The sequence below is a fragment of the Pseudonaja textilis genome, chromosome 4 (genome assembly GCF_049901715.1).
Source record: "Pseudonaja textilis isolate UNSWEBS1 chromosome 4, rPseTex1.2, whole genome shotgun sequence".
NCBI classification, from domain to species: Eukaryota; Metazoa; Chordata; class Lepidosauria; order Squamata; family Elapidae; genus Pseudonaja; species Pseudonaja textilis.
In genome coordinates, this window is record NC_141993.1 from 52,993,304 (window position 1) to 53,008,049 (window position 14,746).

At 43.4% G+C, this 14,746-nt stretch overlaps 1 protein-coding gene across 2 annotated transcripts in view; it reads left to right on the forward strand.

The window, feature by feature from the left end:
* Nucleotides 1–14,746, forward strand: part of ERFE (erythroferrone) — a 25,633-nt gene continuing 10,887 nt past the window's right edge. For both annotated transcript variants that reach the window (XM_087933059.1, XM_087933057.1), the window contains exons 1-7: nt 1–1,237; nt 2,390–2,503; nt 4,428–4,530; nt 6,161–6,384; nt 8,302–8,410; nt 14,181–14,271; nt 14,516–14,594. In XM_087933059.1, the coding sequence (XP_087789185.1) occupies nt 1,049–1,237; nt 2,390–2,503; nt 4,428–4,530; nt 6,161–6,384; nt 8,302–8,410; nt 14,181–14,271; nt 14,516–14,594 (909 nt within the window). In that variant the 5' untranslated portion in view covers nt 1–1,048. The remainder of the gene's footprint in view (nt 1,238–2,389; nt 2,504–4,427; nt 4,531–6,160; nt 6,385–8,301; nt 8,411–14,180; nt 14,272–14,515; nt 14,595–14,746) is intronic.

A 14,746-nucleotide genomic window follows, 5' to 3' on the forward strand; every position in this document is an offset into this window, starting at 1 on the left:
TACATTTAAAACAAAATAAAACAGCCTTAAGATGTGTCCTTAAGATTAAGAAATACATTATGGGATGAGTGATGCCCTAGAATCCTTTCAACCATGAGGTCTCCCAGATTAAGGCCCTTTCCTCTCAGCCCCGACTTAAGTAAATTCTCTACAAGGTAGAAACAAAGCCAGTACAACCATTTGCATTTCATGTTAACCTGTAAGCCACTGAAATTTCATGGAGCCACTTTTAGTGCATACTTATCTCTTTGTTCTGCTGCTGCCAGATCCTGATGAGCTTCCGCATGAATTCTGCTTTTGTAATTTATTCCTGATGCCAAGAGGTGGCTCTCTAGGCCAAGTGACCTTTCTGGTGAGGCGGGGAATTCAAGCTTATTAAAAGAAGGGAAGCTGGGCAAAGATATTCAGACAGGAGCAGAGTGGCAGTAGGGATGTAATCAGACAAGCATACGAGTCCCTGGTTTGAAAAAGAGAGAGAGCACTGAAAAGAGGTTGGGCCAAGCACTCCAAGGCAGCTAAAGCTGTGAAGGCTACCATCATGGGACTTCTGTGGTTTTGATACAGTTTTACCTATGCTCTGACTGAGAATCCAGGAGAAAGAGAGCAAACAGCTTCTATACCATCTGGATGAGCTCATTTCTTTAAGGGCAGCCCGAAACTCCTGATTTCTGCTACTTAGCTGCTTTTGAAGTAGTCCCATGATAACCTGTTACCCATCTTTGATCCTGAAGAAGAAACTGAAGTGCTCTTGCTGATCTAATGATCAGGTGCGATTGACAGGCTCACACAGTTACATTTTTTAAATCTTACTTTTTTATAAGTTTTTTTTTAAAAAAAGAAAGATATTGATATTCTTGGACAAGTCTTCTGTGAAAAAATAAACCGAAGATACATTGGACAACTTCTTCTTGCAGTTAGTATTCGTTTGTGAAATTTTCACAGATATATTGACTACTGTATATTTTTTGAAAGACCATAGATTAAGTTTGTCTTTGTGTTCCTGCACCATATCTAATTCTAGTTCTCTGTATAAGCCAAGGGATCAATTATGTGCCAGAATATGGCTAGGCCTTTCCTTTCTGGCTGCCCACTTCAATTATTGGCTATGAGTCTACTAGCAATGTTTTTCTGTGCCAGCACTGTGGAAAATAAGAAACAGGAAGACAGAAGAAACCAGGAAAAGGCATCTCAATGGAATGAAACGAGCAGTCTTCCCTTGCCATCATCCCAGGATTCAGTAAGAACATTTCATATGCTATTTCCTTCTTACTAACTAAAGGCTTCTTCCTCACCTCTTAGTAAAAATTGAAAAGTCTTCCTTGTTGAAGAAGTGCCTACAATGGATATGGCATAGATGTTGGGTGGTGAACAATTTGAATATATAAAAAGTATGCCTTTTAATTTATCTTGTCATAGTCATAATTGATTTTTATAGGAATTAATACATATTTACTTGGAGATAAGCTCTATTGAGTGTGATGGGATATTTCTATTAACTCTTCATAGAGTTGCACTGAAAATCATTGGGTAAAAAAGCACTTCAGTTTTGTGCCCAGCTGGTCTTGTCTAGACATTGTTAGTTTTAACTAGAAGTTACAGAGGAACAGCTCTTGCTGATACCAAGAAAGCTATGTGTCAGTAACTGAAATCACCAGACTTCAAACTCAATTCAAATCTAGAAGATACTTGATGTAATTTTTTTCTGGCTGTGAGAAAATTGGAGTCATTCTGAAATACGATTCTTTCCTGACCACAACATTTAGACTTTATGAATCAGGAAATGTGAGCATGTTTGAGAGAAAAAATAAAGAGGGAGAATTTTGTATCAGTAGAAGTCATTTTGACAATGATAAAAGATAAGACAGTTTAAAGAACCTCACAGAATCTGTATTTATCTGATGAACTCATTAGGAATATTTTAGACAACCTATTAACAAGCAAATAGAAAAAATAAGTTAAAATGTAGATGGAAAGTATCCTCAAAGATGACAGTGTTATATGTATGTTTTGAGAGATAAAACAGTGCAAAACCCAATCTGATCAATCATCCTTATGACAAGAATTTGCAAATTCTTTTTTGAATAATGAGAAGCAGCAATATAAACAGATAATTCATATCTTCCCCAATTGAGTGACTACTAGGTTTGCTAAATTACAGTTTCCATAATTTTCAGCCAGCATGGTTAGAAATGTTGAAGAATTATATTCCAACAAACATGAGGAGTAATACTTTAGGAAAACTAGTCTAGATGGCATATAATTTTCATTCATTCTCAGTGTTTTTTTTTTTTTAGATATTGCTGTTTTCCCAGGTTGTCTATATTTTATCATCAACCTATATAGTTGCTTTAATTTTTTCTTATTTTAACCTTTTTCTTATTGTGCAAAGGAAAATACTCCACAAAAGATTCATAGCTCGGATTCCCGGAATGCTTGGATGCTCCTCATGAACAATGAAGTGAGGAGCAAAAAAAATAATAAAAACAAGTCCAGAAAGATTAAGGTAAGCAATTTTCACCATGCTGCCTATGTTTTGATATTCTCTATTTTTAAAGATTTTGAAGTCCTGTTCCTACAACCTCAGTCACTAACTCAACCAAATCTCCTAACTAGTTCTGGTAACATACAGACAAAAGTCATCATTTTAAAAATTTAGAGCCATGGTCATTTTTCCTATAATTGCTTAAGTGTATGAACCACAAGATTAGCACAAGGTTACACTGATCCCTTCTCCATTAGCCAGACAAACAGAAATAGGTGTGGCTTGGTTACTGCAGCTAATCAGTGTTTAGAGCATGTGTTTGGTGCTAGCCAAGTTTGGTCATGAATTCTAGTTCAATTTTTTTCACCTATTCTTCATCTTTTTTCTAGGGTAGTTAATTATGATAAATGAGACAATTGACAGCTTTTAGGTATTCCCACAACAAATCCAAGGAAAGTTAGTTAACTGTGTGCCTGACTGTGTGCTCTGTTCCCATCACAGCAGGTTTGACCACAAGAATATGGATACTTAAGGATTTATTCCAAAGCAGTATAAAGAAATAACATAATCACATATCATGAGATAGCAATCAAGTAATATATAGGAATACTGGAACATATAGCATTACTCTAGACCAGGGGTTCCCCAACCACCGGGCCCCAGACCAGTACCAGTCCGTGGATCATTTTGTACCAGGCCGCCTACTTTGCTTGGACGCCGCCATCTTGTTTCGACGGCGCTTAAGAAAGTGCTTCCAGGTGAGCTTGTCGGTCGTTGGTTGGATGGAAAGCGGTGTTTGGGTGCTGAAGGAATCCTCACATCTTAGTTTCGTCGAAGGGGGGGGGCGGCTTCGAACGAAGAGCCGTCCCGATGGCGGTGGAGTCTCGCGTTACTCAGGAGGAGATTAAGAAAGAGCCCGAAAAGCCCATCGACCGCAAGAAGGTACAAAGGAAGAGTTGAAGGTGGCGGGAGAAACAGGGGATGGCTGGATGGCTGGTCACTCAGCTCGCCTTGCCTTGGTCGTGCGTGCTGATGCCGGTACCGGTCCGTGGATCATTTTGTGATGCCAGTACCGGGCCATGGTACAAAAAAGGTTGGGGACCACTGCTCTAGACCAGAGGTGTCAAACTCAAGGCCTGTAGGCTGGATCTGGCCCACAGGATGCTTAGATCTAACCTGTGGGGCTGCCCTAGCCCACAGTGTCTCTGCCAGTGAAAACGGAGCTTGTGAGGGCCACGCGTAGCCCTCTTGGGCTCCATTTCGGCTGCAACAGCCTCTTGCAGCCCTCTGAAAGCAAAAACAGAGCCCAGGAGGGTCACACAAGCTCCTGGCAGGGTACTAGCAAAACAAATTACTAACAAAAGGGGCATTTGATCACATGAGTGACATCAAACTGGCCATGCCCACCCTGCCCCCCTGAAGTCAAACATAACCCTGATGCAGCACTCAATGAAATCGAGTTTGACACCCCCACCTTCCCTAGACAAAGAAAGACCTTGGCCCCCTTCTGCCAATCAGAGAACCCCAGAGACAACAGACAACCCATCCTAGTAAGCTCTGTATCAAAGTTCCATCCCTTAGGGGCTGTAACTCCCTAATATATACTGTGGAGCATAATTAATCATATCTGCTTTTTTATGGTGTCCTTTCACTGGATTTTACCAGAACTCCCTGTGATATATTCAGGATTTACACTAGTTAATTTGTACATGTGTGAGAGGTTCACGAAGAATAGTTCAGATATTACAGGTGATATTGTGTTCAATTTGTAATACTATTCCTGTGTCAGAGGGATTATAAAATGTTTCAAAGCTGATTAATTAAGAGAGGAAAAACAGAAATTAATAAAATGGGTCCCATAGATATGGACAATAAGGAGATAAATGATTTTATGTTTGGACCTGAAGGATTAGAACCTAATTATTGTGGTGAATTTGGGTTCTAGTTTGGCATTCCAGGCCTGTTAGAGGCTGCAGAGTCAGCACAATCTCGTCCAGATACTACTACTCAGGAGAAATTGCTGAGGGAATTCCAGCTGCTGCTCAAAGGTAGGAACAAATGTTACTACGCTCCAAGAAAATATATTATGCTACAAGTAAATGAAAATATAATGAATGTGACTAAGTTGATTTTATGTATTGATAGTATGGCTGTCTTAATTAATATTCTGGGGATAAACCTTTTAAAATTCCTTTTACAGGGCAAGTGATATAACGTAATGACTAGAGTATATGGCAGATGGAGTAAGGAAGGTTGGATATCATTCAGGCTTTTGGAGGCCCATTCACAATTAACAAAGAATAGTATGGTTGGTCAGTTACAAGAAGATTGTGCTATGAATTCCTAGGAATTTTAGTACACACACAAAAAAGACACTGGTGCCCTTATTCTTAAATTGTGAGCCTTGATTAGGACAGGTTTCTAGGCAGATTGCACAAACAGATGAAGGTTTGTTTGACTCTCATACATAGCATGCTTAAAGTCTGTCACTCATGCTATTTATATAAAATAGTATCAAGCTTAAAAATAAAATTGGCATTGGTTTATTCTGTTTTACTGCCAATCAAAATAGTAAAGTAAAATTAATTTATAAATGAATTTCAGAAGAGTATATTTTATTTCTGCTTCAGAACATTGCATTATTAGGGATATTTAGCATTTGCTAACTTCCTAGCTGGTCTTTAAAACGTGCAGTTCAGATTTTTCCTTTCTCCACCACTGCCAAGCAGAATTTTTTAAAAGGTGAAACACTGGGGAATCTTAGAACACTGCATTCTGAATAAGTTTACAGTGTATAAATCAGCTCTCTTGAAACTGACTTGTGACCAATACTGGATATTGGGGTGGGGTGCAGTGTCCCTCCCTTAGGAGTTTGCTTAGATAGCCCTCCATTCTTTCCTCCTCAGATTCTGCTTATTTGCCTACAGAGAATTCTGTGACTTTCCTCCAATAATTCTTAATAGCCTTTGGTTAGTATTCTGAGAGTGATTTTTAATTTGATCTCACTAGATGGTGTGAAACTGCAACTCTCTAGTTAGGAAATCTGGCTATTGTAGTTCCAGCATGTTTAAAAGTAACCAGATTGATGAAGGCTAGAGAGCATATGAAGTAGCTATATCTCTGAAGAATATTGTAGCCTAAGATATCAGAGATCCAAAACCCTATTTAGGCACTGCCTTCCTATGTAGAATTCAACATGGAGCAGGGAGCAGCCCTTCCTCCTTCCAAACTGTAATGGTGACATCACTAAACAGCCAATTGTCTGTATTTGGATAAGAGGTACCTTTGCATGAATACGCACAGTATATGCATACATACACGCATCTCCATCCATACTGCATAAGCTGGAATCCAGAGAGCACAAGGTTTGAATTGGATTGCATGGAATTCTTGAAATGCATTATTCAGATGCTTTGCTGCAGATGGTCACTCTGTAGATACTGGTTTTTCAGTTAGGTAACCAGCTGGAGCTGGAGAAGGGAATGGCTATATACCTCTTCTTGTGTGATGTATGGAAAGCTATTGCCTGAACATGGTTTCCATCTGCTTTTGCCTCACAAACAAATAAATTGTACTCTGACAATTTAAAAAAATAAAAATGAAAATCAAGTCAACCATATTTTGAGAATAAGATATAATGAGGCAAATCTGTTACAAATCTTTGTATTGATGGCTCAGGAATAATTAGAAAGCAAGAAAGGATCAATATGAAAACCACCAGCAAAACATGCCAGCATGGAGAGGATGGAGATGGAAAAGAAGAGAATTTATTTCCCCAAAATAGGATCCCACTGATAACGAGCAGGGAACAAGGACGAATAGAAGCAGCATTCCACTGCCAGACCCGGAAGAACATTTCAGTGGATCGACGGTCCCTTCAAGAACTTCAGCTTTATTATATAGTAAGTAGCTAAAGGAAAGAAGTTGGATAGCACTGCTTCTAATGCACAGTTCAAATGAGGCCTTATTTGTTGCATGGAACGAGAGGATGGTAACCGTCTTAGATTAGATTGCATCTGTGTGGACTCTCTCAGCATGTAGATTCTGGAGAGCCTGGCAAGGCTTGAACTGGAAAGTGTTCAAGTTTGTTACTCAGAAGTAGAGACAATAATTAGTAGAGACAATAATCTAAGTGAGCCCACCTGTGTATTAGATCCACGACTCTCCTGGCTAATTAAAGCCTGATAGGAGATGATGGATCATTGAAGCCAGACAATGACAGAGAAGGTGGTTTTGCCAATTCTTAACGGCAATGGATCATCCCCTCCTCAAGAAACAACTGCTGTATCCCATTTGTCCTGCCTCCAATCATTGAGAAAGTGGTCAGAGGACCCTGGAATAAATTGTCTGGATCCTTTTCAATTGGTTTCAGACCAGTGGATAGTAATGAGAGGTGATATCTGGTGACATTTTGGGCCAGGCAGCTGTATTTTAGTCTGTCCATGATGTCTATAATATTAAATGATAGTTGGTTGCCCTTTGTTTGTTTATTTATTTATCAAATGTACATAGCTGTTATCTCACCAATATACTTGTTGGAAAATTACTGTGGGTAACATCTAGTTTATTTTACACTTAGCACACTTCCCGGTTAATACCTATCAGATTAGATCAAACGCATACAGAGTTCAGCTAGCAAAAAATATGATTTGATGGTTAGATACTTTTCACCTAAGTGTTTCTAAATTAAGACTGGCAATCTATGGGCTGCATATCCCCCCCCTCTGGTGGCCCATTAGCACCATAAAATTGCACCTATAAATTTAGCAGCAAGACTGGGTTTTTTACCCTTCATGCTAAATGAATTAAGTCTCTCCACTGAAAAAAGCTAATAAGTAAAGATTACCTTGCTAAAAATAAAACTAAAGAAATCCCTGATTGGAAACCCTACCCTCTAAAAGCCTTAAATGTTCATTTTGCTGATGGAGATTTTTTTTATTACTAAATTTGTCATTTGACCTGCTTTGGTACATTATTTGCATTTATGTTAATCATTACTGATTTAAAGCCCATTAATTCCTGAGAATGTGCTCAAAAAAAAATCTGGGTCCAGCCTGCTATTCCCAACCATGGTTATACTAACAAATATGTGTTCACAAATAAGTAATACTTGCTTTCTGTTCTCTGCAACACACTTTATTATTTAAATATCCCCATTCGGAACAAAGAAGTTTTTTTCTCTTATGACTCTAGTGGTCTTTGTAATAACATTTCTCCTTATCTAATTATCATTATAATAGCTACTCTGTCCTGGACACATAGAAGGGAATTTTCATTAGCCAGCCTCAATGTCTTGTCATTGATTATTTTAGAGGGAAGATCAAATAATGTGGCACAACCAGATGGGACAATTAAGATCAGTGCTTTTCAAACTTTGCAACTTTGAGATCTGTAGATTTCAATTCCCAGACTTCGCCAGCCAGCATGCTAGTAGGGAATTCTGGGAATTGAAACCCACACATTTTAAAGTTGTCAAGTTTGAAAAACATGAATTAAGACTATTTCTACCATAGCATGCCACTGCAATTTCTACCAAGTTTGCCCCTATTAACTTCCTGCTTGAGGTTGGTCTAATGAGGAAAATGCTGTAATTTTCATGGCAGAGTTGTCAAATTGTATTTGATTTTGATTCCTATCAGATGGCTATGGATTCAGCATTAAACATCCCAGCTGCCTGATTTATTTCTGCCTGAATGGTCTTTGAGCTTTCCATCCCACATACCCTGTGTTTTTAGTTGACTATTTTGGAATATGTTTAATATTTTGATCTTAGCAAATAGATTTAACTAAATGAACCTTTCTTGTTTACTTGGTACTAGCCTAAGAAAGAGGAGCTATTCCATCGTGGCCTAGGTCTAAACCTCAACAATGGTCAATATATGGCCCCTGTCAGTGGATACTACATTTTCAGTGCCAGACTGTATGTTGGTAAGTGCTTAACTTGAAATAAAATAATACATGATTGGCTTATTCATTGTATAAACTCAAAATCTAGAATTGGTAAGATATTTTTATTTTATCAAAGAACTTTTCTATAAAAGTAAACAAACTGTAATACTGCCAACAGAAGGGTGAAATCTGACCTCATCTGAATTTTTAAAAAAATGATAATACTAAATCCCAATGAGATTTAGTGTCAGGGAGAAATTTGGCAGTAATGGATGATATAAAGATTACTAGCAAAGTCATAGAAATATACATATTTGCTAAATCAAGGATGGATTGGGCTAATTGGGTTGTTTAGATACTTTAGATCTCTTAGTGTTCTTTCAGGCAACAAAAGCAGGAAGGAACTACAAAAGTCTAGTTTGTGGATCATGCTACATGACTCATCTCTGAAAAAGTGATGGGCACTGTTGTAGTTTGAGCAATGAGAGGCTAGACCAGGGCATGAATGCAACAAGACTTTATTCAGGGAATAAAGGACTGAACGTGTCAGCTCTGCTGGGAGCAGGCTTCCAATGAACAGCGACTGACCTGACCCTGCAGCTGGCTTTTATAGCCAGCTGGCGAGGAGTCAGCCAATGAGGAGCAGCAAATGCCCCCGCAGCATGAACGGACCTGGTTGGGAACTTTGGCAAGTTCCAGGGACATAACACCCCTTCCCCCAGATGCGAACACGTATAGTCATTTAAATAAGCGGGTGGTCTGTGTTGGCGCCCAGAGCGTCAGAACTCGGGCGAGCCACTAGGTGACTCAGAGTTCAAGAAGTTGGTAGGGTTGGTGATGGAGTGCGACCTTGCTCGGAGGTCTGAGCTGGTACCGGTGGAGTGCTTCTGGCCGGCAATGCTGTGGCTCCATCAGATGGTACAGGTGGGGACCCATCGGGCAGTCTCGGCCCACTGCCTGCTCCTCGACTCAGGTGATGGTGGCGAAGACCCTCTGGAATGGTTTCCAATGAGAGTTTGGTGTGGCACCTGGGGGCTGACCTGTGCCCATGATCCAGCACTGGCGAGGGTACCCTGGCACTTCCTTAGCTGGTCCAGGTGCCTTCTCCAGATGCGGCCGTCTTCCAGCTGGACTTGGTACGACCTGGGACCGGTGATGGCTACGATCTCCCCTGGTATCCACAGCGGGTCTCCGGCGTAGTTCCTTGCAAAGACATGTTCCTGCAAGACAAAATCTCTGACCCCCGTCATTGAACCCAGAGGGGTGTCAGGGCAATAGTGAGGGTGGAGCCTATCCAACACAGTTCTTAGGCGTCTACCCATTAGGAGTTCAGCCGGTGATTTGTTGGTGACCGTGCATGGGGTTGAGTGTTGGCTCAGTAAGAAGCGGGAGAGTCTGTGATGCCAGTCCTCTTTGTTGAATCTGGCTAACGCTTCTTTTGTGGACCTAACGGCTCTCTCTGCCAGTCCGTTGCTGGCCGGATGAAAGGGAGCCGTGAGGATGTGTCGAATGCCCAGATTGGTGGCAAAGCGGCTGAATTCTGTTGAGGCAAACTGGGGGCCATTGTCCGAGACTATAGTATCCGGTAGACCGTGTGTCACGAATAGCCGGGTCAAGGTCTTGGTGACTGCTTGCGTGGTGGTTGTGGATAGTTGGGCCACATCGATCCATTTGGAGTATGAATCCACGACCACCAAGAAGGTTTTGCGTGCATTGGTCCAGCTAAGTCAATGTGAAGTCTAGACCAAGGCGCGTTGGCGCTCTCCCACTTTGTGGGGGTGGTGACTGGAGGGGATGGTCTGGATTCCTGACAGGGCTGGCAAGAGCTTACCCACTTGACGATGTCGCCGTCCATGCCGGGCCACCAAACGTAACTTCGAGCTAGCGCCTTCATCCGGACGATGCCCGGGTGGCCTCGTGCAGTGCCTCTAAGACTGGCGTGCGAAGTGAGGCTGGGATAACGACTCTGGTGCCCCACAACAGACAACCCTGCAAGCTAGATAGTTCCTGTTGACGGGTCTTAAAAGGTGTGAATTCGGTTTCAAGGTTAGTGCCCGGCCACCCCTCCTCACCCAGTCCAGTACCTGGGCGATTGTTCTGTCAGCCTTAGATTTGGTGGCGATGTCGAGAGCGGTGACAGGAAGGTTGAGCTCGGTGACATCGAAGATGGCATGGACAGGGGCCGGATCCTCAGCTGGAGCTGGCAGGGGCAGCGGCTGAGGGCATCTGCGTGGCTTAAAGTTTTCCCTGGGCGGTGGATGAGTTTGTACGAGTATGCCGCCAGGAACAAGGTCCATCTCATCATCCTGGGAGACAACACTTGGGGGTCTGCTTGTCTCCGGATAGAAGACCCAGGAGAGGTTTATGGTCTGTGATGAGTTCAAGTTGTGGCCAAAAAGGAATTCATGAAATTTCTTTACTGCTGCTACTGCGGCTAAAGCCTCCTTATCAATTTGGCTGTAATTATGCTCTGTTGCTGAGAGTGTTCTGGAAAAGAAGGCGATTGGTGCCTCGGAGCCGTTGGGTATCTGTTCAGGCTTAACACAGCTCCAATCCCAAAAGGGATGCATCTGCTGCTAATACTAAAGGAAGACGTGGGTCAAATTGTATGAGGACAGCGCCTGATGTGAGCAGTGATTTGACTGCGTGAAAGGCGGTGTCTTCCTTGTGTCCCCAGTGCCATGGTGATTTTTTATCTAAGAGCCTGTGTAGGGGCTCAGCTACTGACGCTTTGTGAGGTAGGAATGATGCATAGAAATTTAATAATCCCAAAAAGGCTTGTAGCTCGGCTTTAGTGGTTGGAGTGGGTGCCTCATGGATTGCCTTGACTTTGGATTCTAGGGGTGGATGCCTGATGCGTCAATTCTATAGCCTAGAAAGTCCACCTGCCTAGTGGCAATGGCACATTTCTCCCTTTTTAATTTGAGGCCATGCTGTCTGAACCTGTCTAACACTGCTCTGACTCTCTGGAAGAGTTGGGGTCTGTCCCTGGCCGAGACCAATATATCATCGAAGTAGGGTACTACGCCAGGGAGGCCCTGTAGGATACGCTCCATCAGGGACTGAAAGATGCCTGGGGCAACACTTACGCCAAATTGGAGACGCTTGCACCTGAAAGCACCCTGTGGGTCACGATAGTTTGCAATTCGGCTGTTTGGTTGTCAACAGGAAACTGTTGATAAGCTTGTGACATGTCCAATTTGGCAAAAATGGTGCCAGGCTCAAAAGTGTGCAGTAAATGTTGAATGACCGGGACTGGGTAAGCGCTAACTTGTAGGAAGCGGTTAATTGTTGTCTTGTAATCAGAACAAATTCTCAGACTGCCATCCTTCTTAAGGGGTGTGACAATTGGTGTCTCCCATTTGGCGAAGTCTGTGGGTTCAATGACCCCTTGCTTTAATAGTTTGTCAAGTTCCGCGTCCAGTTTAGGCCGAATGGCGAATGGTACCCTACGTGGTTTCAGCCAGATGGGAACTGCTTGGGGGTCTACTGCAAAAGAGATGGGGGTTCCGTTTTAACACCCCAACTCATTGCTGAATATGTCAGAGTAGTCAGTGAATAAGGAGTCAGTGTCAGAAGCTGAGACAGCATGGACTCCTGTTACCCCAAGGCCGAGATAGGGGAACCAATCAAGCCCCAGGAGACTAGGGAGGTTGCCGTTAACTACCACTAGAGGCAGATGGCCTTTGAAAGCTTTAAAATTAACAAGGAACTTGCCTTTGCCGAGTACTGGAATATCCTTTCCCTGATAGTCCCTCAAGGTGAGTTGGCACTTCTGGAGCTGGTTTCTGGATAGTGTGGGCTGGATCTTCTTGAGTGTGCTCCAAGAGATGATTGAGAGCGCTGACCCCATGTCAACCTCCATACGACAAGGCTTACCTTCTAATAAAATGGAAAGTGTGATTTTACTGATAGAATGACAGGTGTGGTTAGCATGGTAGCAAGTGTGACAATTTAGTACTTGCCTTTGGGAGCCAGGATGGGAAAAGGGAGGAAACCTTTGTGCTGAGTTGTGTGCAGCCTGGCAGACTCTGGCGATGTGGCCTTTCTTGTGGCAAGTGTTGCAGGTGGCACCCTTGAATCTGCACGAAGCCCTCGAGTGAGGTCCGCCAAAGGATAGGCACAGGACTATGTGTTTGGGTGCACCGCTGCTTTCCTGTCTGGCTCCCGCCTGTGGTTGCTTGGCTTGGGTGAGACGGTGGACATCTGTTTGATCGTTGGGATCATCTTCGCTGATCACCACTTCCGAGTGGATGGTGGCACAGCTTGGCTTGGAGACAGGGCCTTGAATTTCCGCGGCTGACTGGGTTGCTAGTTCTGCAGCCAAGGCTTCCTCGACGGCCTGGGAGAGGTTGAGATCCTTCCTGGCTAGCAGTCGCCTTTGGAGATGAAGGTCCTTGACCCCGCAGACGAGTTGGTCGAGGAGCATGTCATCTAAGTAGTCTCTGAACTCACAGTGGAGAGCTGCAGTCCTCAAGGCGGCCATGTACTGGTTGATGGTTTCCCCTTCAGTTTGCTTCCTCATCCGGAAGGCGAAGCTGCTCGCGATCTGCGAAGGCTTGGGGAGTAATGATTGGTGAGGGTCTCCAGCAGCTCTGTCCAGGAACATTCTTTAACTCACGTGGTGCGACGAGTGCTGTGGCGGTATCAAAAACGGTGGCCCCACAATAACTGAGGAAGTATGACTTCTTCCTGTGCTCTGCTGCATCAGCCAGGCCAATGGCATCGATGTAGTGGTTAAAACGATTTTTGTACGAGTCCCACTTCTCTTCATCAGGCTTGAACGGTGGGAAGGCTGGGTTGGAGTTCATGTTGTGAACTTCAGTTGGTTACAGGGCTGTAAAATCTCTCTGGGTGAACAACCCTGTGTGCTCTTGGTGAGTGTGGCAGCTGCTGCTACAGCGTTTTGCCAGACTAGTGATAGGGCTGTTAAATCTCTCTGGGTAAACAACCCTGTGTGCTCCTTGGTGAGCGTGGCTGCTGTGGCTACAGCGCTTGCCAGACTAGTAACTTCAGCTCTGGAGAGGCCCCACAGAACCTCTCTGTTCTCTCTGGGTCAACGTCTGTGGCTCAGGCTGCAACGGCTGTTGGCAGCGTTTTGAATTTCGCGCTCCTAGAGAGCGTAGGCGGTAATGGCTGGCCGCCTCTGATAGCGTTTCAAATCTCGCACCTGCGTAGGCGTCAGTGACTCGTGGAATGACAGCACCGCGCTGTATCCTGACTAGAATTCAAACGACAGCCGTTTGAATTCCGCGCTCTTTTGTGCTGAGCGGCTGCGGCTCGCAGCGTTTCACTTTCCCCTGTAGCTTGCTAACTGAGCGGCTACAGACGCTCTTGCTTTCGCTTTTGCTGACCGAGCTTTCTGCCGGCGTGGCTGCGGTTCAGCAATAAAGTGACTTCAGCTGTTGCAGCTTGCCTCTGGTAGCCATCCCATCCTCGTCGCCAGTGTTGTAGTTTGAGCAATGAGAGGCTAGACCAGGGCATGAATGCAACAAGACTTTATTCAGGGAATAAAGGACTGAACGTGTCAGCTCTGCTGGGAGCAGGCTTCCAACGAACAGCGACTGACCTGACCCTGCAGCTGGCTTTTATAGCCGGCTGGCGAGGGGAGTCAGCCAATGAGGAGCAGCAAACGCCCCCGCAGCATGAACGGACCTGGTTGGAACTTTGGCAAGTTCCAGGGACATAACAGGCACTGAACTAATAAGTATATTAAAGCAATGCCCTTAGTAATGTCCAGGATCTGGGGTCATTTTCTAGTTGCTGGCACTCTTTGCAGCCCTGCCTGATTCTTTCTTACCTCTTGCAGTTCCTCAAATACATCCTACAAAGTATCGATCACGGGCCCGAGATCGCCTGCGCTTGCTGATTTGTGTCGAGTCACTCTGCCGCCAGAAAAGGTGATTTTTATGTTTGGAAAGCATCTGTTTTTCAGTTTTGCTGCATCCTGGCCTGCCTATGTATCCTAATATGGGTAATCATTAATTACCTATGTAGTTAATTCACCTAATCTCTTATCTACAACTAAACGGGTTTATAAAATAAATGTGGGAAGCAAGATTTTTAGAGCAAACTGGTCAATTAAAAAGAGGTCAGTTTGTGTTCTGGCATCCATTACTAAAGATCCTGTTATCTTACTTTCAGTTCTCTGGAAACAGTCAGCAGTTTGGACAAATCCAGTGAATATTTCACTATTTCAGTCAGTGGAATTCTCTTTCTGCAGGTGAGTCTTTAGAGAGCAAGCAAGCATACTAAAAACCTATATGATTTCAGAAATATCCAACTTTAAGTTGATTTTATTTTAAAGAATACATTTCTTGACATGAGGACAGTAGAGGCCAAACTCTAAATTAACTGTTTTTTTCCTCTTCAGAA